The 24,410-nt window shown below is 30.7% G+C and overlaps 2 protein-coding genes across 6 annotated transcripts in view; one reads left to right on the top strand and one right to left on the bottom strand.

Moving 5' to 3' along the window:
* Positions 1-24,410, bottom strand: part of LOC108903462 — a 105,567-nt gene that overhangs the window by 27,227 nt on the left and 53,930 nt on the right. For 2 of the 4 annotated variants that reach the window (XM_018705659.2, XM_018705657.1), the window contains exons 3-8: positions 12,933-13,000; positions 9,892-9,992; positions 6,720-6,905; positions 5,689-5,803; positions 5,564-5,624; positions 4,051-4,186 (exon numbers count right to left, since the gene is read on the bottom strand). In XM_018705659.2, coding sequence (XP_018561175.1) covers positions 4,051-4,186; positions 5,564-5,624; positions 5,689-5,803; positions 6,720-6,905; positions 9,892-9,992; positions 12,933-13,000 — 667 coding nt within the window. Of the gene's footprint in view, positions 1-4,050; positions 4,187-5,563; positions 5,625-5,688; positions 5,804-6,719; positions 6,906-9,891; positions 9,993-12,932; positions 13,001-13,058; positions 13,081-13,688; positions 13,794-24,410 lie in introns of those variants that run through there. The other 2 variants (XM_018705658.1, XM_018705660.1) reach the window with 2 other exon arrangements.
* Positions 1-24,410, top strand: part of LOC108903459 — a 141,684-nt gene that overhangs the window by 89,159 nt on the left and 28,115 nt on the right. Inside the window, exon 4 of one of the 2 annotated variants that reach the window (XR_001964206.1) lies at positions 20,703-20,808. The exons of the other annotated variant lie outside the window; for it this stretch is intronic. The gene's annotated coding sequence lies outside the window, so the exon portion shown is untranslated. Of the gene's footprint in view, positions 1-20,702; positions 20,809-24,410 lie in introns of those variants that run through there. 2 annotated transcript variants of the gene reach the window in all.

Below are 24,410 nucleotides of genomic sequence, written 5' to 3'. Positions count from 1 at the left end.
CTATGCCTTAATCCTTGCCTTATCCCCTATCCCGGCAAGAAATCACTGTGATGACATTCTCGTTTGTTCTTGCTGAACTATTAGGTATACTTTTGGAATAACTAATATAATTTTCAGGTATATTTATATTAACTATCTTCATAATTCTTAAGTTTTTTACACTTTCAAAAGTAAATAGACTAACGTAGATTGCAATTATTATATGATATTAAGTTACATGAGAGAAAAAAAAATTTTGCCCACCCATCTCAAAAAGTCACGAGCCGCCACTGCTTTCACATACTGTTCAAAAAATTACCGAGTACAATTCGTTTAGTTTAAAACTGGGAGAGCATTTCGTTCGTTGGATTTACACGACTTTTAGAAACTTTAGTGTCAAAAAAACTTTGTTTTGAGAGTAAAAGGGAATATTAAAAAAGTTTATTTGAATATAAAATAGGACCGGAGCTTCGCGGGAGTAATGAATATATAAAATGATAAGCGGAACAAGTCCCCGTGCTTTTTGTCAGTCTAGTCCAGATAAGTTGGTACAGAATGTTTTTTTGTGCAACCGAATCGTCCGTCTATTAAAAAACAATAAGAAATGAGAACAGCTCGATGAAATACTACGAAAAGTTTGGAAAAATATTATAATTATAAAAAAATAATTGGTAATCGATAAAAAAACCGCCCTCGGACATTTTTAAATATACTAGGGGGCAGAGCTTACAATCCTTTTACATTATATATTAAAAAAAAATGATTTCCATCGACTTTACCGTGATTAATCGGATAGCGCTTTCCCAAGGGAAAATATCCTTATAGAGCTTTTTGTAAGTATTCCCTAATTGCGCCGCAGTGCCCGTGGGGAATCGAATCGAAATTATTATCTTTCGCAGGCGACCTATTACTGAAACCTTCGCAAATGCAAAATGAACGCTCTAAATACGCTACTTTTAACTTTAGCAAATCAGAACTGAAGTAAAATCAGAAAATATTAGAATTTAGCCCTTTTTTCCTGAAAACAATGAAGGAATCAAGAAAATCCATACGATCCACGAGGGCCAGAGTCCCGAGACATAATTTGAATCGACTAACGACCCATTTCACCCACACAGGTCTTCGAAAAGGCCACGTGCTGCAACTTCCATAATCTCAATTAGAGCACCACGCCAGTAAACAAAATCGTGAAGCTACACAGTTGTCCCTTAAAAGAGAAATGTAGTAATAGCGGCACGTAAGCAAATCTTAGTATATTAACACCCACGTGGCGTCGCGCAAAAATAGAAACTCTACGAAAGTCCTAGGGGCAACAGATGAGCGAGTAACTTGAAGACCTGACTCCTACGATAGTTATTCTGTTGGAAGTCGACGAAATTCTCGTCCTGATGATGAAATAAGAGCTCTGTGATTACATTGAAAGTGAAATGAAATAATATCAAATAACACAGGCCCACAAAAAAACTTTGCCTCCGCTGTAAAGCAGTTTATGTTATTTTTACATATTTTCTTGAAGAATAACTTTCTTTGGGCTCATTTGTATCGCGAATCGCATTCGCAGTTAGTAATATTGAGACTTGAAATTCATAAATCATCTTGTATTAGAAAATTATGTTGGAAAAAAAAACATAATGAAAGAACCTAAGTTATGTGCACATTACTTGGCACAAGACGACGGACCGCCACTGATTAAGACAGGAACGTCCCTTAGGGGAGTTTTTATTAGCTAGGACGATGACAGAAGTGACACTTTTAACGACTTCTTTCTCTACGCCCTGCACACACATTAAATATACGCCCGACTTCGAAATGCCAATAAAATAAATCATAATAATTCCGTCGTAAATAAAACAAACCGAGGTAACTTTATTATTTCATAAAGCGGGCGAGTACCTGGCCTTTGCAGATAACTAGTAGGACGTTATTTTAGTGGTAGCGGTTAAAATTTTATTAACCGGGGAGGGAGCTCGAGATGTATTATATTGGTTTTAAAATTGAATTCGAGCAAGAGGTAACTTTTGAAATTGTTTCGACTTCGCCTTTGCAAAATAGTTGCCCAGATTTTATTAATATTTCCCGAGTTTTGTAACAAGTGTAGGATACAAATTATACGAAAACTGTGTAATAAACACACACCGCTTGCGGCTATGGAAAAACTTCGTTCAAAGAAACGATGGAACGATTTGAAAATATGAAAAAAATCATGAAAGTACAATTTCGCTAGACATTCTAAATAGGGACTGTTGCTGTAAAATGGTCCTCAGCTGTAGGAGGAATATTGAAATAAACTTACGAAAGACGAACCAGAATCAAATGTAAAAAGGAACAAGAAATGAGACAACTAAAATGATGCGGGAAAAAGGCAAAATAAGCTAATTTGCACGTATTAAGTTTTTTCGCGATTGTAACCGGTACTTTGCAACGGTTACTTAGAACCGTTCTTTAGAACTATTACTTTCGTTTAAAATCGTCGTTTCGGAACCAATCCTTGCAACCGTTATTTCGGAACCGTTACTTTTAAACAGTTATTTTGGAACTATTACTTTTAAAGCGTTATTTGAAATCGTTATTTCGGACCTGTTAAAAGTAACCGTTACTTTGAAATCGTTATATTTTAACCCTTAATTTGCAATCGTTACTTTGAAACCGTGAATTTGAAACCGTTATTTCGGAGCAGTTACTTTTAAGCAGTTATTTTGGAACTGTTACTTTTAAACTGTTATTTGGAATCGTTATTTCGGACCCGTTACTTTCCAACTGTTACTTTGAAATCGTTATATTATAACTCTTAATTTGAAATCGTTACTTTAGAATCGTGAATTTGAAACCGCTCCTTGCCGGGCCTAGAATCGTTGTTTTGGAAGCATTCCTTGTAACTGTTATTTCGGAACCGTTACTTTTAAACAGTTATTTTGAAACTGTTACTTTTAAACCGTTATTTGGAATCGTTATTTTGGACCTGCTAAAGGTAACCGTTACTCTGAGATCGTTATATTTTAACCCTTAATTTGCAATCGTTACTTTGAAACCGTGAATTTGAACCGTTATTTCGGAGCAGTTACTTTTAAGCAGTTATTTTGTAACTGTTACTTTTAAACCGTTATTTGGAATCGTTATTTCGGACCCGTTACTTTCCAACTGTTACTTTGAAATCGTTATATTTTAACTCTTAATTTGAATTCGTTACTTTAGAATCGTGAATTTGAAACCGCTCCTTGGAACCGTTCTCTTGCCGGGCCTAGAATCGTTGTTTTGGAAGCATTCCTTGTAACTGGTATTTCGGAACCGTTACTTTTAAACAGTTATTTTGGAACTATTACTTTTAAAGCGTTATTTGAAATCGTTATTTCGGACCTGTTAAAAGTAACCGTTACTTTGAAATCGTTATATTTTAACCCTTAATTTGCAATCGTTACTTTGAAACCGTGAATTTGAAACCGTTATTTCGGAACAGTTACTTTTAAGCAGTTATTTTGGAACTGTTACATTTAAACCGTTATTTGGAATCGTTATTTGGCACCCGTTACTTTCCAACTGTTACTTTGATATCGTTATATTTTAACTCTTAATTTGAAATCGTTACTTTAGAATCGTGAATTTGAAACCGCTCCTTGGAACCGTTCTCTTGCCGGGCCTAGAATCGTTGTTTTGGAAGCATTCCTTGTAACTGTTATTTCGGAACCGTTACTTTTAAACAGCTATTTTGAAACTGTTACTTTTAAACCTTCATTTGGAATCGTTATTACGAACCTGTTACTTTCCAACCGTTACTTTGAAATTTTATCCCTTAATTTGAAATGGTTACTTTGAAACCGTGAATTTGAAACCGTTATTTCGGAACTGTTATTTTTAAACAGTTATTTTGGAATCGTTACTTTCAAACCGTTATTTGGAATTGTTACTTAGCGAGTGTGATTTCGGAACCGTCACTTTGGAATCGTTACTTTAGAACCGTTACTTGGCCTCATGTAAAAGTTGAAACTGCTTTATTTTATACGTACTTGATAAATTATTTGCAACAAATTTTCTTTCTAAATATTTACGCCACCTTCAAATAAAAAAAAAACTCACCTTAAGTTTTCGTCTTCGCCCAACAACAACTCCGTTAGAGAACGCTCCACCAGTACTTCGCCCAGTTGTGAGTGTAATAGGCGAGTTAAAATATCGCTTAGCTCGACCCATACGGCGTCTCTTAGCGAGTCCTTTTCTGAAAAGAAGAGGAAAACTTACTCTTGAATTGTTTGTACCGAAGGCACCTTTTCGTAAAAAAACTGCAAAATTTCCAAAATTAACACAGTTTCTAAAGAAAAAAAATATGTGGATTATAAAGCTAAGAAGTAAACAAATTTTTAACAAAGGCCTCGAATCGTGATTTTCTTTTTCTATGAGGGTATTTTTGATCATTTCTAACAACAAAATTACCGAATTTCGGTTACGTGGCGCACGCTCCGCGCGAGGTACAAATTAGGGTTAATCCGTCCCGGAGCGGCGCAAACTTCCGTTTTACATATTAATCGCCCCCCCAGGAACCGCGCCTCCCTAATAACGGGCCGATTCCGGGTCTCCAGATTTTGGGCGCCCATAAAAAATTAACGTGCCCCGCGACAGATTTAGGCACACCTTTGAGTGCACTCACTCGACGCGGAAGTCGCTAAAAGTTTAATAGAGTCGCTGGGAGGAGCACGAGGAAGCGCCAGATTTTAATATTCCGCTATCGAAATGCAATTATTTTTCAAGTTTGCGCTCCCCTAGCGCGTGGAAGCTCTCGGAAAAGCGGATCGAACTAAAAAAAGGAGCCTATGTTAAATATACAAATTTTTGGCATTAATTAAAAATAAAAACAAAACCATAAATAATTCGAGAATTCACAGAATTTGAATTCTCATTGCAAGAATAATTTATCTCATGATACGAAATTGGCTGCATTTTTTGTCGTTGGACCCGATTCTCTATAAACCAATATATTTCTCTAAATTAATTGAAATTTTTTAGAAATTACACCTTTATTTTTATAGTTTGGGAAGCGAAATCTTCAAACGCCGGAAGGGAATTGGCCGTTGTACTCGTCCCCCACATAGGTCACGGGGTTAACTTATAAGGCAATAAAAATAAGAACGCGGCTTAATATCGTTGCTGGTTTTTGTACGGTTGACATTTTCCGTGCGCGTGGGTATGTATCGGAAAACATAATTTCCCCTAGGAAAAATTCTATTTGAACCGCACGATACAGAGTATTATAAAAGTCTTTTTTCCCCGTTTTCCGACATGAATTCCGTCATAATATGTCTCATATATAGACGGAGGATATCGGGAATATGTAAGCGATTAGCAACGAACGCAGGCTTCCGATGTTCCGCAACCAATTCAAAAGTTGCAGTACATATTCGATTTCAAAATTGGAAACACTAAGTTCAAATACTGAAAAATAACTTTTGACTTTTATTTTTTCAATCGAGCAAGCTGTAATTTGTAAAAGAATTTCGATCTCAAACATTAAACTTTTTTCAAAACACCTATCAGAAACACCTAGACAAAAAATCGATTAACAAAAATTTGAAAATACATTAAAAACTAAATTACTTACCGCTGTTTTGCTTCGTACGTTTAGTCTCTACCTCGCTCCCGTTGCTGGCGTAGTATTTGACCTGGAAAAAATCGTAATTATATCGATACAGGATTCGATAGGATTTAAAGCCATATGAAACTTACGGAGATATCGGTTTCTGAGGGTTCGTATTTAATATCATAGTTTGTAAGTACCATAGAATCTCCCCTTATCAGGAATCCTATCCTACCTGTGGCCACGACATCTTTGAATGTCTGTCTGCAAAAAATGGAGCAATTTTAAATACAACATGGCACTAGGAAACGGTTTACGTAAATAAAGCTTCCTTTGCTTTCTATTCGAGATTGGCTGTGTATTTTATTATCACCCTGTATTCACGTAACAGAAAATGTTCCCAAATACTTTATCAGATACATTATCCAAAAGATAGATAATTATTTTAACAATTCCGAGCGTTGCGACCACATTTAATTTCGAATCTTTTTTTACGGGAATGTTTAACAAACGGATGGAAAGTATTTTCCCTATGCGTTTGCAAAACTCCAGCGAATTCCACGCACGCTTTTAGCTTTTCGAGTAACCAGTGCCGATAATTACACAATCGACATCATCGATTTACATTTTGTAAACGAGAAATTGTTACAGTATCCGCTTAATCAGTCCGGACACGATTCGATGTTTGGAAAATGTTAAGTAAACAACTTAATTCAGTTCCATTTTCACCGGTATCCGGTGTTTTTGGTTTGGATTCGCTAGCCGTGAGGAAAAGCATTAATTTCCATTTAAATCGACGCCTCGGTAATACATTTTTCTTCTTTTTCCTCGAGACTGAACAATAGATGGGTCTGTCGTTGAAAACTTACGTAAGCTTTAGTGGAACAGTGGAATAAATTCGAGGGTTAAAAAAAAATCGTGAAAATTGTTTAGTACAAAAAGGATTCGATTCAAAACAGCAATATTATTTGTGTTTGTTGGTTTGGTTCAAATAATATTCCAATTAATTTCGATAATAGTTTAGTTTTAGTCTTATTTTTCAACAAGCCGAATCAAACAACTTAAAATACCATCTCCTTTGGAGGTTTCCCGACAAACTCTACCAGTTGTAACTCAAAACGGCCTTACGATATTCTCTCATAAATTCCATCAATTCGTCATCCAAATCTTTAGCACTTACTCAATCTTTCCAGCGAGGATGGCGGGCAGCAGATTCTGCAAAGTGATATTGTAGCCCTCGAAGTCTCCCTTCACTCTGAGGTCGCCTAGCTTCAAGTTGACGTCCAGACATAGCATGGAGAAGTTCATGGTCAAGTTGACTATTCGAAAGTCGGGGGTCCATGGGAATATGAGTTTGCTCAACTCTCTGGAGGAGGAAAATAGACGGTGAAATCAAGGAAGATTGCAAATAGTTGTCTTTACTTCTGTGTTGCAAAAATATCTTTTAGAAAACTGCTTCGAAGTAATTGTTAACAGTGACGAAAAAGCGGAGTCAAAATTGTGGGTAAGTAATCATAGAAACCGAACAAGAAAAGTATTAATAGATAGTCATTCAGTTCTGATCGCTATATTTGGTATATCTGCCGTATCAAAAAATTCTGTTAATATAAAAAAACTAGTGTTAAGATATTACGACTCAAAATCGCAAAAGTTCAATATCGCAACTTTTTCTTCAAAAATCTTCAAGGTATAAAACAACTTTTTTTGTTTCGTTTCGTTAGAATTCTGGACTTTTTCGGACGGTATCCAACTGATTTGTTTTTCAAATATGGTATTAGTTTTGGAAATTTTCTGATATTTACATTTTTTTTGGCATTCTGCGTACTTTTTAACATGGAATATACCGACCATAACGTCGAAGGTTTAATTTTATTAACTTTTTGTTCGAAATATGCCAGTAATACCGCTTCGGACACTTTTTGAATTTTCTTCGAACTACACCTTTTCAATTCGTTGTAGGCAATCTCGAACTGCCTCGACGATTTTTTGGGAATTAATTATAGTCCACACGGTATCTGTTTCAAAGAGTCCATATTTGGGTGAATCGTATATCCACCGAGATTTTTGACTTTTTGGCTTTCAAATATCACTAGAAATGAACATTTTTCTATGCGCATACAAAAACCTTGGGCTTAACTGTTGGCGGCACAATATGTTAAAAAAATCGAAAAATGTCATATTTTTCTTCTTATTTAATTATGTATCTTTTCAAGAGTTGATTTTAGGCGAAAATGGAAGAGGACAAAAATGTTTGTAATTAAATTTTACAAAATATGACTAGTCACAATTCGAATGAATCACGATTATTATTGTAAAAATCGAAAAAATCGCCAAAATTGGGATTACAAAACATTATTTTTTAGGAATTTTTTTTGGGGTCTTTAAGTTGGGTATAGGACCTTCATACTTGGCTCAAGATAACTTCATGTTATGTAGAATCATCACACCAAATTTCATCAAAATCGGTTCTATAGATTTTGCATAATAATTTTGCAATCCAGATTTTGAAAAAAAAATTGCAAATTTTCAAAATTTTGCACAGCAAAAACCAAGGCCCTTAGATACTTGAAAATTTAATCACATATAGAAGGGCTCTCAAGCTTTCAAACTTTTTTTGAAAAATTCGAATCCGTCAATTAGGAGAGCTCTGGCGCTTGTTTAAACATTGGTCGAATTTTTGTACTTATAAACAATTAGAACTTTGTGAATATTCAATCAAATCAAATTTTTTAAAGCAGGTTTTAAAAGTTATTAGAAAGACGCTTTTTTAAAAAAAAACAGATCGATTGGTCAATTAGTTACGTAGTTATAGCCGATCAAAGTTAACCGTCATTTACACTAAATGTACTGGGACATCCGGGCTAATTTTTCGAAAAATACCTTTGGTATTCCGAGTACTTACCAGGTCTAAGTTTGCAATACTTTTCTTCATTGGCAACCTACTTTAAAACGTGTTTAAAGTTATTTATGCAAGCGAGAAATTCAAGAAAATCGTACGGGTGGTGGTGGTGGGGGAAGCAGAGAGCGCGGCCGCTTCGGCCTGCTCGAAATTGAATCGGCGAGTTCAAAACCGCGACGCGCTTAAAAATTTTTAATATCTCAGCTTCTAGAGGTCCGATTTTGATGATTTTTTTTTTAAATCGATGTCTCGCGATTTAAAAAAAAACAATTAGCGTATTTTCAAATGCCTATCGTTATATAATAATTGGTCTTTCAACAGTCCGATAATTATTATTTATCTTCAAACTTCCTTTAATTATCAACTTTATTTTTGTATTCTATCAAAGGTAAGTGCATAAACTTATATACTGTTTATCAAAGATCAAAAACAAATTTATTTAAATATTCTAAAATTGTTTAAACAACAATTATTTTCAACATATGTCGAAAATAAGTAATTAATTAATTAATTAATTAATTAATTAATTAATTATTAATTTAATCATCATTTCTTACTGCTTAAAATATAAGCAAATGAGAAATTAACTCATTATATTACAAAAATACAAAATTATAGTACAAAAATTCGACCAATGTTTAAACAAGCGCCAGAGCTCTAGTAATTGACGGATTCGAATTTTTCTAAAAGCATTTGAAAGCTTGAGAGACCTTTTATATGTGATTAAATTTTCAAGTATCTAAGGGCCTATTCTATCATGTGCGTCGCCTGAGGAAATTCGTTACATTAACTCCTAATTTCCAATTAAAAAAACGACACTATTTTTAACTGAACTTTATTTAATAAATATGTAGTTATATAATTCCTGATTTTCTAAATATTTTATAAAGCCTAAAAATATATGTACCATGGAATTTTCGAGAATTTTCACGTAAATTCCCGATGCATACCCGACACGCCACTGCGTCATGGATAATGTATCTATGTTCTATGTTTATGAATGACATATCTATGTTCAAAGTTAAAGACACTAATTGTCCGCTCTCTGATTATGAAACAGCACTTTGTGCCGCTTCCAATACTTATCCTGGTAAATGCTCGTCTTCACTTTCCGACCTCCTTTTGAATTAAACACTCTTAGAATATGAATTACAGTATAATTCTGACATTATTTTTCAACAAACAACTAATTTTTATTGTTTTTTAGGTTGCTATCGTCATGATAGTCACTGCGCCTAAACCGTCTTGATTCAGACACGGTTCAAACGATTTCAAATATAAATTAAGTTATTGTATATAACACAATTGTCTTATTTTATTGCAGTTTTCGAAAAAATATTGTTTGCATCTCGAACGACAAATACTTTTGCGTTCTCGAATGGACATTTAATAGCTTCCATTCTTGAAAACGCAAAAGTACCAGTAGATACAAACGTAACTATTTGATACTTACATTTTCGTGTCACCTATGAAGACTAAAATGTTATCCATTTTGTGATTATAATGGTTTTTGTTGTGCATTAGTGCATTTCGGACACCCTCGTTGTTAAAAGCCTGAAATAGCACACACAATACTGAACCCAGAATGATGACAAATCTAATAATGTTAGTAACAATTAGAATATAAAAGCTTAATAATGACAGAACACAAAACAATGTTCAGTTAAATGGACTATTATGAATGTACCTACGGGACTTCGTTCCCGTTTTCGATTAATTAACGGGGAAAGAAAACATAAAACAGATATTTCATTGACCATAAGGCGGTAATCCACGAGTGTAGAAACGAACTTATTTAAGTAATTATTGGTAACACGGCATTAAAATTATAGGTTCTATATTATCTGATGATTATTTTATTACACCCAATCAATTGATTATATGAATTTATTTTTGGTCTCGGCAACAACGTGCCGCACGCGAACATAGTCTAAATTATGACATTCGAGGAATTTTCAACCAACCACAGACGGATAAGAAGAATGTATTCTATTTACGACGGTACTCTACGCGCTTGTTCTTTAGAGCCGCGATAATCGTTAAAGGAAAGATACAAATGGAAGGTATTTACGAGGAAAAACTTAAAAATAACTAATTGTTTCGATTTATTGTGGGGAAATATTACGAAAATAGTGTCGAGTTCGTGTTTGGCACAAAGATAGAAATGAAATTATATCTTTTGTTACATTTTTAGTGTTGGTAGAGATCTTGAGAAGAGACAGATGTTTTATGAAGCTTCGTTAAACTGATGTCTATTTGAAAAGTAAATCGGTTGGATATCATCCAAAAAAGTTCAAGATATTGACAAAAGTAGAAATCGATACATTCATACACAGGCCTTTGATGAATAAGTTTTATTAAAACTACCAAATTGGACCGATCAAAATAACTCATTTAGAGGGAAAAAAAAAGAAAATTGTTACCTGGGCTTTTATAAGTGGAAATGGTAAAGGGGCTTATAATAAACCTAAAAAAAAAATAAATGTGTGAGCAGGGGCGGCGGAGGGTTGATTTGGGGGGTTGAAAAGTTATGAAAAATTGTATCATTGGGATTTCTGGCGAAATTTGTCGTCTAACAAACAAGTATCTACTACAAAAGTTGTAGGTCATGCAAAAATCTACAACTTTTGTAGAGATCACATTTTAACATAACCTCAAAATTTCCGAGAAAAATGCGAAAAACAGGTTCATTTCTGATTTTTGGTTTTTTGTTTCTCATTTCCGCAAAAATAATTTAATTTTGACGAAACTTGGTGAAAGTATACCTTTCTCTGCCTTAAACAACCTCAAATTTTTTTAGATAAAAAAATCAAGAAGTTTCTGAGATATTAATTTTTTCGGCCTGAAACACTTTTTTTTTCAAAGAAAAATTCTACTTAAAAAAATCATCGTACAGAGTTCTGCCGGTAATCATTTTTTTCGATTTGACATATACTTTTTGGTGAAATAAAACAATTAATTTGTAATCACAGTTCAAAAACATGCTCAAAAATGCAAAAAAGTAAAAAATGACGCAGCAATGAATTTTTCAGTAATTGTTGATAATTCGTTTAATTTAAAAAAAATAAGTACAGTAATCGATCCTACAGAAAAAAAAATTATTATTTATTTTATTTATTCACTATTCGACTTCACTATGTAGCAATACTGTACAAAAATAGGTTTGGGTCAAACAATGAGACAGTTTTTTTGTATTTTTTCCGTACAACTGAATGGTGGTCAGTTTTTGATTTTTATTTAATTTAACCAAATTATCAACAATTACTGAAAAATTCATTGTTGCAAGTCATTTTTTACTTTTTTGCATTTTTGAGCATGTTTTTGAACTGTGATTACAAATTAATTGTTTTATTTCACCAAAAAGTATATGGCAAAACGAAAAAAATGATTACTGGCAGAACTCTGTATGTGATTTTATAAAGTAGAATTTTTCTTTGAAAAAAGTGTTCCAGGCCGAAAAAAATTAATATCAGAAACTTCTTATTTTATCTAAAAAAAATTTTGAGGTTATTTAAGACAGAGAAAGGTATACTTTCACTAAGTTTCGTCAAAATGAAATTATGTTTGCGGAAATGAAAAATAAAAAACGAAAAATCAGAAAATAACCGGTATTTCGCATTTTTCTCGGAAATTTTGAGGTTATGTTAAAAAGTGACCTCTACAAAAGTTGTAAATTTTTGCATGATCTACAACTTTTGTATTGGATACTTTTTTGTTTGACGTCAACTTTCGCCAGAAATCCCAATGTTACAGTTTTTCATAACTTTTCAACCCCCCAAATCAACCCTCCGCCGCCCCTGCTCACGCATTTATTTGTTTTTTCGTTTATCATAAGCCCCTTTACCATTTCCATTTATAAAAGTCCAGGTAACAATTTTTTTTTCTCCAAGTGTAATTCGGTTGGACTAAATGTAGTTACAACATATACAGAGTGTTATTTAAGTACGTGGCCAAATTTCAAGGGGTGATTCTGTGAGTGATTCTGAGATGAAAAGTTTATATAAACATAGGTCCGGTAATGCTTCGTTTACAAGATACAGGGTGTTAAACTTTAAAAAAAAATCGTTTTTTCGTAAAAATGTTAATAATCCTCTAGCCGATTTTATTAAAATTTGACAGTGTTATTTATGGTAGAATGGAGTTAATTTAGTCCTAATTAGATTAAAATTATTAAGTCCAGTCTCGTCCCGGGGGGCACCTTAACCAATATTTCTGACAAAAAAAAATGTGCGCCACTGCTTTTTGAAACTTTTTTTCGTATTAAGCAACTAAAAATACAACTGTTTTGCCTCTTGATTTTTTTCGTATCTTACTTCCTTTTTGAGGAAAAAAATATATAGAAATCACTTTATCCACAAGTACACTTTTTTAGTACTTACGATTGCGAAAAATTCCGAAAACGAATATTTTTCCAACTTCCTAGACAACATCTGGAAACTTCACCACGCACGAAATTGAGGTTAAGTCGGTTTTCGAAAACAAACATTTACTCACCCTTATTACATCCTCCTGAAATCTCGGTGCGACTTGTTCGATCATATACTTGAATCCGCTCGATAATTCTGAGGAAAACATAACTGGAATTAATTCGGAATCAGTTGTATATTATTTTGTAATTACAAAGGTAACGTCGCCGTGTACATTGTTCCGCGATAATCTGGCGTAAAATTGAAAATAAATAATCACAACGAGCTGTAGATAAGATAAAGGTGGGTGTACGTATACACACGAATTGTTTAAATTAGCGTATGGACTTGTACGTGTAGGTATTAGACGGTGGCGAAAAGCGACACGCGAACAACTTAGTGTAAATATTAGTTTATCATTAACTAAATTTGGCGGAACATGAACATGCGTAACTTAACTATCTAAAAGGTACATTTCAGTTTATTCTATCTTTAATTAAAAATTATTCCAACACATATACTCAGTAAAAGTGTCAAAAATACATATACTACAAAATTTCTAATTTTGAAGACTGATTTTCACAACAAAGTCTATAAAATAACCCACCTTCAAATTATTTTTTTACATTGCAATCGCAAATACATCAAAACTCTACACTGTCGATGTTAATATCAATTCCACTGAAGTTAGAATATATTAAACATGTTTTATGATTTAAAATATTATTTATTTTTAAAGCAAAATGTTATAAGTAGCAGTGACGTGAAAATACGACACAAAGTTTTAACAAAATTATCGAGCATGAAAGACATAACCATTAAGTTAAATTTGTATCCCTTCTACCTCTTTCACCCGCATTCGAATACACAAGTGAAATGGAACACATCATAAGACAAATTATACTTAAAACGAACATTTTGTGTTCGCACACAATAAGAGACTGTGTTTATGTATGTCTATCATCACCGCAAAATTCAAGTTGATTACTAAGAGGTTATCAGTAGCACACTATAAATATTTTACTTCTATTGAAAATTGTTAGTTAAAATGTATTGGTTTATCAACGTAAATATTAACATTTATGTTACAACAAAGCGAAATCAGCCCTATCATTTTTGTCTAAATACAAAACTAAAAAAATATAAGGAAGGTAGAATGTTGTGCGAAAAACCCCGTACACTAACCTCATAAAAGCAAATTACTTTACCACTTCCTATAATTTGTTCACAACCCTTAGTTTTACGTCTTACAATACTAGACCAGGAAATGAAGGAGAAAAATCATGGAGAAATCGTGAAAATTACTGGGCGTGATTTTATTGTTGGAAAGTCTTGGGGATGATAATACAAAAGGCGTCTCATCAAATGGGACATGAAAAAAAGTATAGCGTCATTGTTTTTTTAATCAACAAATAGGTCAAAAATTCGTCATTTTTCGTTATTGTAAAAAAACTATTAATCTTAGCAAAAAATGTTCAACAAACGATTTGATCTAGAAAAACTCACCTTTGAAATGAGGCTTTATTTATAAGTTAAAATTGCTTTATAAACAAAAGAGTTATTGCAAAATTAAACGGAAAAAGTGCTTTTTCTTTAACTGTTAATAACTTTTTAAATAAATAATAAAATCTTACCAAACTTTCCCAAAATGTGAGTTTTTATATCCTTAAGACATGTGCAAAAGATGGGCTCGATCGGTCAAATAGTTTTTCAAAATTCCATTTATTTACCCCATTTTTGCAAAAAAGGCCCACTTTCAAATGACTATTCCGGGGCCAGGTTTATGACTAAAACATTCTTTTTGGGCTCAATTTCTTCGAAGGGACACCAAGTATCCTCTAGTTAAATTTTTTTTTTTTCAAATTTAGTTGTAAAAAAATTGCTAACAAATAAAATTCACTTTTTTTCCTGGTAAACAAATAAAATAACTCCGCGGTTTTTAACTTTTGAAAGAAGTTATATACACCATTCGAAAGCTTTTAAAAAAATCTACAAACAGAAAAAAAAGTTTCTGCGACCAATAGGTCCGGAGTTTGCAATTTTTTACAACTAAATTTGAAAAAAAAAATAAATTTTTAACTAGAGGATACTTGGTGTCCCTTCGAAGAAAATGAGCCCAAAAAGAATGTTTTAGTCATAACCCTGCCCCCGGAATAGTCATTTGAAAATGGACCTTTTTGCAAAAACTATTTGACTGATCGAGTCCATCTTTTGCCATATATAATGACGCTATACTTTTTTCATGACCCATTTGATGAGACGCCTTTTGTATTATCATTCCCAAGACTTTCCAACAATAAAATCACGCCCAATAATTAATAAATTTCAAAATGTATACCGGTATAAATAATTTTTCCAAGTCACTTTAATATAAAAGTCATCACGCCATTTCTGCTTTTGGAAAAAGCTGATGAAGGATTCTGAATATTTATGTTTAAATGATCTGAAAAATCAAAGAATCAGACATGGAATATGAGACTATCAGTTTTTTTCTGAGATTTGAAATTTTATGTTGAAATTTGTTTTAAAATATTATTATTATTTTAATTATTATGATAATAGCGTAACCTTTGTGGAGCCTATTTAAAGCAGATATTTTTTGTTAGGGTTAATCAATTTCTACTTATGGCTAAAAGATATTGCCTTCTATGAGTTCTACGTGGACAATATTTGCCCTTTTTGATAAATTCCCTTTTTAAGGATATGCATTTTATTATTAGCTCATATATCATCAGTTAAGAATCTTGTTTATAAAGTTAGCTAGCTTAATACCTTCAAAATAAAACAACAACTATGGTACAATTATCATTTTCTCACGTAATATTCCGAACATAAGCTTTTGATTAGATCTGTTCATCAGGGATTTACATTGGATTTTCTAATTTGCTGCCGCCGAATGCCTATCCAGCCGCCTGCGATAATTCCCCATTTGTACTAAAACTGCCGGCAAATTAACAAACTCATTTCTCCATCGAGTCCAAAACCGTTTCCCCCGTTTCGCCAAAAATAAACTCCAACGACTACTTACTCCTTTCCTTCGTCTCGCACGGAGAAGTCGGCCGGTAATTAAGCGTTGCAAACAAAAGACACTTTGAGTGAAAAGTAAACTCCAAATTGATACGGGAATTTTACGGGGAGGCCATTTACGGTAACGGCAATCCCATCAGCTCCAATAATTGGCGCAGCTTTGAGGTGCCCCGACACACACAGGGCCACAAAGGGCCCCTCCCGATTGCGTTAGTGTTTTAGTTCGGCTTGGTGCAACCGCGTAACATGCTAGTGCGCCTTTGACATTAAAATCTAGAACAAAAACGTTCCTATCTTTCTCTGCACGTGTGTGTATACTGACACAAATTGTAGAAATTTACACGGTTTTTATGCAGGCATTGCGTAGAATTACGGTTTTAGGTGCATATTAAAATTTTACATTAACATTTTAAAATCTTTCTAATCCTTCACGCAGTTTTACTATATTCATTGTAAATATACAAGTAAAAGCGTTAAATTGCACTGATCTGTTTTGGCTCAACCAGAGAACTCTGCTAACGGTCTAGCAGATCACAAGTTTATATGATACTCTAAATAAATTAACACCCTTCTTTATCGACACCATGATCAGTACTAGATTTAATTCATTTTAATAAGCTTGTAAATAAAATATGCTTTATATTCTTTGTAGAAATGTTACAACGTAATATTATGTAATACATTGATTTTTTTTGCTTCTTAAAAATGTAGTGTTTCTAGTAAAATTACACGGCAGGTGCCGTAAATATACATAGATCGACTTGTAAATTTACGTTTGGTAAATTACATGCTTAATGTAACTTTACTGGTATAGTCTTTCTGAAGTCAGTTGAACATGCAAAAAAACGCCTGGCAATAAAATTTAATGAGTTTCGTAGGCGTCCCTAAAAAAGTTTTCTGCTAAAGGTAAAAAATTATAATAATTTGTATATAATGTAGAAAATTTCTATTATATTTATGTTCATTTGGCCAACAACATATTATTAAATAGTTCAAAAATACACAAATTCAACAGTTATAAAATTATAAACCAATAATAAAAAAAATCAAAAATTCAAAATTTAAAAAATCTAAAAATTAAAAACTCCAAATATCCAAAATATAAAAAATTTAAATATTCAAAACTTCAAATATCCAAAATTCAGATATCCAAAATTTAAAAAATTCAAAAATCCAAAATATCAAGGATCCAAATATTCTAAAATCCAAATATTCAATTGAAATATTAAAAGCACCAAACATTAAACTTCAAAACATTAAAAAATTCAAATGTTCAATACAAATATCAAAAATTCAGATATTCAAAAATTAAAACATTCATAATTTAAAACATCCAATTGAGAAATTGAAAATTCCAAAAATTCAGAAAAAAAAATCCAAAATTTCAGTTAAAAAATTAAACACCTAAAATTAAAAAATTAAAATATCGATAACAATAATTCAAGCTATCAAATATCCAAAAATTTAAAAATTAAAATTTTAAAAATTAAAAAAATTCAAATGGTAAAAACTCCAAAATATGAAATATACAAATGTTAAGATATCCAAATTCAGAAATTCGAAAATTAAACTCCAAAATTTCAAAATTCCAAAATTTCATATATTAAAAAAAATTTTAAACATTTTCAAATCGCCAAATTTTCAAATTTCTAAAATTTCCATATCCAAAATATAAAAAATTTAAATATTCAAAACTTCAAATATCCAATATTCAGATATCCAAAGTTTTAAAAATTCAAAAATCCAAAATATCAAGGATCCAAATATTCTAAAATCCAAATATTCAAATGAAATATTAAAAGCACCAAACATTAAACTTCAAATCATTAAAAAATCCAAAATATAAAAAATTCAAATGTTCAATACAGATATCAAAAATTCAGATATTCAAAAATTAAAACATTCATAATTTAAAACATCCCATTGAGAAATTGAAAATTCCAAAAATTCAGAAAATAAAAAATCCAAAATTTCAAATATTAAAATATTAAACACGTAAAATTAAAAAATTTAAATATCGTTAACAATAATTCAAGCTATCAAATATCCAAAAATTTAAAAATTAAAAATTTAAAAATTTAAAAAATTCAAATGGTAAAAACTCCAAAATATGAAATATACAAATGTTAAGATATCCAAATTCAGAAATTCGAAAATTAAACTCCAAAATTTCAAAATTCCAAAATTTCATATATTAAAAAAATTTTAAACATTTTCAAATCGCCAAATTTTCAAATTTCTAAAATTTCCAATTTTCAAAAATCCAATATTTAAAAAATTAAAATATTCAAAATTTAGAAAATCCAAACTGAAAATTTCCAAATGTTCAAAATTTCTAAAATTCGAAAACCCAAATTTTGAAAATCCAAAATTTAAAAAATCCAAAAATTAATAAATTCCAGAACTTAAAAAGTAAATGTTAAAAATATTAAAACTTCCGAATTTTAAAAAACTGAAAAATCCATATATTAAAAAATGCGAAAATTAAAAAATTCAAAATTCCAAAATTTCTAAATTTGAAAACCGCAAATATTAAACGTAATTCAAATATTAACAAATCCAAAATTTAATATTTCCAAATTAAAAAGATGAAACCATATATTTGACGGAACTCAAAAATTAAAAAACCCCAAATTTAAAAAATTAAAAATTCAGAAATTGCAATATCCTAAATTTCAAATGTCCTAAAGTTAAATATCCTAAAATTAAAAAAATTCAGTTCCAAAATTTCAAAAATTAAGATTAAAAATTTCAAAACCAAAAATTTAAAATTATTCAAATTTTAAAATCTTCAAAAATTCAAAAATTATAAAATTAAAAACGCCAATAATAAATTCATAAATCCAAATATTAAAATTTCCAAATATTGAACTCGATAATTAAAATCCAAAAATTAAAATTTACAGATATTAAAAAATTCATAAATCCAAATATTCATATATTAAAAAATCCAAAAATTCAAATATTAAAAATTAAAAAAATAAAATCACCGTATATAAAAATATTCAAAAATTAAAAAAATCAAAATTTAAAAAAAAACATTAAAGGATCAAAAATTCCAAATATTAAAAATTAAAAAAATATAAAAATATAAAAATATTCAAATATTACAAAATTCCTAAAATTAAAATATCCAAAAAATTAAAAAATTAAAAATCTATAATTAAAATATTCAAAAATCCACATATTCAAATATTAAAAATTAAAAGAAATAAAATCACCGTGTATTAAAATATTCAAAAATTAAAACATTCAAAATTTAAATATCTAAATATTAAAGGATTAAAAACTCCAAAAATTAAAATTTCCAATTAAAAAATTAAAATTCTATATAAAATATTCAAAATTCTGAAAATTCAAATATTAAAAATTAAAAAGAATAAAATCACCGTATATAAAAATATTCAAAAATTAAAAAACAAAATTTAAAAAATCCAAATAAAGGATTAAATATTTCAAAAATTAAAATATCCAATTAAAAAATTAAAAATTTAAAGATCTTGGGACCTTATCCCTTACATGGGTGTTGGTCCGTTGATTATTCAATTCAAGACAGTGGAGAAATATAAAATCGTCTTTATTTACGGGCACTCTGCTCGAAACATTTAAATAGTAACATTTACATAAAAATAAACTTAATATACGTTCTGCTTGAGCTTCAAACAGCCCAACTGCCAACTTTCACGTCTCAAACCTCTCTTTTTCCTTCCAGTCCGGGTCCCTACACTACACCCGCGATCTCTACCATCAAAACTCCGCACCCTCACTTAGGCGGTCCATCCACGACACATCACCATCTCTAGCGCACTCTTACGTACTACAATCTATAAATAAAATATTCAAAAATCCAAAAATTCAAATATTAAAATTTAAAAAAAAATATAAAAATATTCAAATGTTAAAAAATTCCTAAAATTAAAATATCCAAAAAATTAAAAAATTAAAAATCTATAATTAAAATATTCAAAAATCCACATATTCAAATATTAAAAATTAAAAGAAATAAAATCACCGTGTATTAAAATATTCAAAAATTAAAACATTCAAAATTTAAATATCCAAATATTAAAGGATTAAAAACTCCATAAATTAAAATATCCAATTAAAAAATTAAAAATCTAGAAATATTCAAAATTCTGAAAATTCAAATATTAAAAATTAAAAAAAATAAAATCACCGTATATAAAATTATTCAAAAATTAAAAAATTCAAAATTTAAGAAATCCAAATTTTAAAGGATTAAAAATTCCAAAAATTAAAATATCCTATTAAAAAATTAAAAAACAATAAAAATATTCAAATATCCAAAAAATCAAAATATTAAAATTAAAAAAAATAAAATCACCGTATATAAAATTATTCAAATATTGAAAAATTCTAAATTTTAAAAAGACAAAAATTAAAGGTTTAAAAATTCCAAAAATGAAAATATCCAATTAAAAAATTAAAAAATTCAAAATCCAGNCTACTGCTACTGCTACTGCTACTGCTACTCCTACTGCTACTGCTACTGCTACTGCTACTGCTACAACTACTACTTTGGAATCTTTAGCTTAAACTGAATAATCAGGGGAGAATTTTTCAAAAAATTTTATACCAGACCCCCACTAATTTTCATCAGAGAATCGCCCTTTTCATTTTTTATGCTATTATTTAGATACACCCTGTATAAAAAAACATTTTCCCATAAATTTACAAATGAAAAGGACGCAAATAAGGAAGACATGATACTTTCTATAAGTTGATTTATCCATATGACACGAGAAAGTTCAATATTTTATATTTTCTAATAAATGCATTTATATAAAATTGTAGAATATTTTTTTTATAGGATGTTCAAGACTCCCACAACATGGAAAAGTTTCGGCAAGTTCATTGGAAGAATTATTGGTGCCTATTGAATTCCCCAATTTTGTTCTTGAAATTATGTTGTCAACTGGTCCAGTTCGTCAAAGCATTTTATATTACTCTAAGTGTATATAATAAAGTTGTGTTAAACTTATACTATTCTTTAATGAAACCTCCATCCTCCATCAATTACTAAGCCAAAAAACGTGCGATACATACAAGCAAGAAATTATTTGATTGTAGAAAGCTTCAAGGATTAAGGCCATACGTATTTTATTTGATGGTTCAACAATTATTCAAATAAAAGACAATAAAAAAGAAACGTATTTTAAAATTGCCAAAAGACCTTTTACACAGCCGCCTAAACCCGCCTAACAAGTTCACAAGTTGAGTTTGTCTTTCACATGAAAACAAATATAAAACCTCACGAGTCACGATTTTAAATTCAAAAGTTTTCTTTAATTATGGAAAAGTTCGCTTTCGCGATCACCATTTACAGCCGAACATTATACTTTTTTATTTAAAGTGTATTCCCAGTGTTCTCATCCTTGATACCTCGTAATTAGTTTTCCATTCGACGGGCTAATTTTTTTTAAGGTAAAGTTTAGGGCAAATTAGTGATCTCCCATAGGTACGTATACAGGGTGATTCACAAATGGTGACCAAAAATGAAATCTCGTATTCTTTGGTGAATTTTAAGAGGTGTCTTTCCTATAAAGTTTTTATCTAGGACGCTTCGATAAAAAGATACAGGGTGTTAAACCTCAAAAAATATTTTAAATTTTTTTAAATGATTTAAAAATTAGTTAAGTGAAATAATTTGAAATTGGGCGCGTGTATTTATGTAAACATTGTCCAAAATCTGAGGGCTTTTCCTAAAATTTACACGCTCCAGTGGCGGAGATACAGGGTATCGGTGGCATATTTTTCTAAATAAAATAGTAGTAATAGTGACCTTGATATTTTCGGATTTGTCTTTCAATTTTCTACAANCCCGACCTCAGATCGCCCGTAAATTATTTTTCTTTTCATTTCTGTTATATTCTCTTCCTTTTCCAATGGGTTTCATCGTACTATAATTTTTTTTCACTTTTTACCATTTTTGAAGGCTTAAGCACTGGTCTACAAAAACAATCCTACAAACACGAGAAAGGCTGCTCTGCCCGGACAATAGCTGTGCGATTACTAATTTAGCATTTCATTTAAGTTTCACGTAACAGACGAAAACGAGAACGTATTTGTTGTGTTTCCAAAGCCTACCTGAATTTATTGTGTAATTAAGTTATTAAGTAACTATTATTAAGTGTTCAATTACATCAACCTGTACATTCGTATATATTTTCATAAATGTAAATTAATTTTAAATAAGGAACACATGCGTGCACTTTGATACGGACTACATATGTATAAAAGGGATTTTTTTAATGACTTCTTTATAAACTTTTTTTACAAAAGTCTGTGTTTGCGTGGTTCTGTTTATTGTACGTGCAATAGTAGATTGTACTAACTACTAATTTAATTATTACCACTACAAAACTAGTTATCCAATATACAGGGTGGTCCGAATTTGATGCAGGAAACTTCGAGAGCAGATAGATCTATTTAAAATAATAGGAGTTTGCCTTATAAACATAGGTCTGGAACGGTCTTGTTTTAGAGATACAGGGTGTTTAAGTTGTTGAAAAAAATTATTTTTCGTTTATATCGGAATCTATTAACCGATCTCAATAAAATTTATTACAATGTATGATAGTAGGTTTTGCATTACCTAAAATATGAGCTTTAAAGGTTCAACCAGTGGTGTAAAACTGTCGTTTTACTCCTTTTTTATAAAAAAAAACCTACGCCACTGTATTTTTTACAAGTTTTTGTAACTAATAGACAGGTTCGGAAAGTCCTCATGGTTCATCGGCCATTACGTGAGAGCGATAAAGTAAGTCATAGAAATCCGTGCGATAGACAAGGATGGTTACATTGAAAATGTTTCATAATCTGAATAGTCACTCCCACTTCTAACCCGAAACGGGCCGTGACTATTCAGATCATGGAGACTATACAAGGAGCCCGAACTCCATGTAAACAAAAATCTTACAAAAATAAGAGGGCGCTAGTGTTCCATATGTCCCATATGTAGAGAGGGGAGATAAAAAGCGGCAGTTTGAATTATAAATCAATCGTCATTTTTGTAATCTGTTAAAAATTTTAAAATAAATAATGTAAGCTACTTTGAATTATATAAATCATGAAAATATGTCATTCCGGACTGTAATTAAACTAAATAGATAATAAAAAATATTAGCTTTATGAGAAGAATTTGGTGTTCGTAGAAAGAAACTAGTTTTCAAGGAATTTATGACGTGATCTTGTTCTTCTGTTAATATTAACCTATAAGTAAGGTTTATGTTTTTGATAATTACTTTGTTAAAGATTTTAGTTTAATGTTAGTAAAAAATAGTCACATTTTATACAGGAAGTTGCCTTTAAAAAAATAGTAATTCTTGTATTATTAATATGGAATTTTTACTTGTGGTAATAAAATATAGAATATAAAAAAACTCGGTTTTAAATAAACTTTTTAAAATATTACAGATGTCCGATTTTGAGTCCAGTGATTCATATGACTTATTTAGACGCATTGTCCAGCTTGAGAGTGGTGATGAAATAGATTTATTCTAAGAAACGGAAAGAGTAAAAAATAAGAACTATACTTTGAAATTACTGTACCTGAATATAGTGGCCAAGTTTTTTTAACATTTCCGTGTTAGCATCAGGGAAGTAGCTAACAGAATTGAATAAAAATTAGCCGTTTCTAATTATTGCTTATACACGGTAGTTTCGTTGTAGTACTAACCTTACATAAACTAATTTGAGCGAACTAAATATAATAACAATATACGACTGAAATTTATACAACACATATTAGCTTGCATATATTTTTCGTGTTTAATGCACGGCAATGAACTTTTTATTTGAATAAAAGTGTCAATTTATTTATTATGAGCTTGTAAAATTATGGTTGAAATCTGGCAACAGTGCCATTACCATGCCGTAGTGGTAAAAGTTGGGTCAACTGTCATTACTGTCAACTGTACTTTGGGCGTATTCCGTAAACTTGATGAACATCCAAGATACAAAAGAAAAGCAATATAAAATGCGTATGAAACATAATATGGATTGATGAGAAAAAAGTAAAATGTGCAACCGAGAATCTATATGATAACTATCAAGAAGCTCAGTGTATGATAGTGAGACGTCGCCTTGTCAAATTGAAGATTATGACAGAACACCTATACTGTTCGTTTTGCAAAGAGATCCTTTAAATGTTTGTTTCAAATTGCAAAATGCAATAGCATCAGATCACGGAAAATTTATTTAATATTAATTATTACTACATATGTTTTCGACTGGAATAATTTTATAGTCTATAATCGAGCTATTCAAATATAGCGCGTCAGTCGAAGCGTTAAATACAGCGTACAGTGTTGCCATATTTTCTTTCATTGGATCAGATGTTTGTTCGAATTTGTCAAAACGTTATATATTCATTCCATTATCTCAATAATTACATTGTAAGTGCATATTTTTATTGTTTTAAAATGTTTAGTAATATTTAATTCTTTAATTACAATTTTATTTTCCCGATCCTAACCATTTTTAAGAGCAATATTCACGTTTGATTAAAGTTTTTGCC

The sequence above is a fragment of the Anoplophora glabripennis genome, unplaced genomic scaffold, assembly GCF_000390285.2.
Source record: "Anoplophora glabripennis isolate ALB-LARVAE unplaced genomic scaffold, Agla_2.0 scaffold82, whole genome shotgun sequence".
Lineage (NCBI taxonomy): Eukaryota > Metazoa > Arthropoda > Insecta > Coleoptera > Cerambycidae > Anoplophora > Anoplophora glabripennis.
This window is presented reverse-complemented; position numbering and strand designations above follow the sequence as displayed.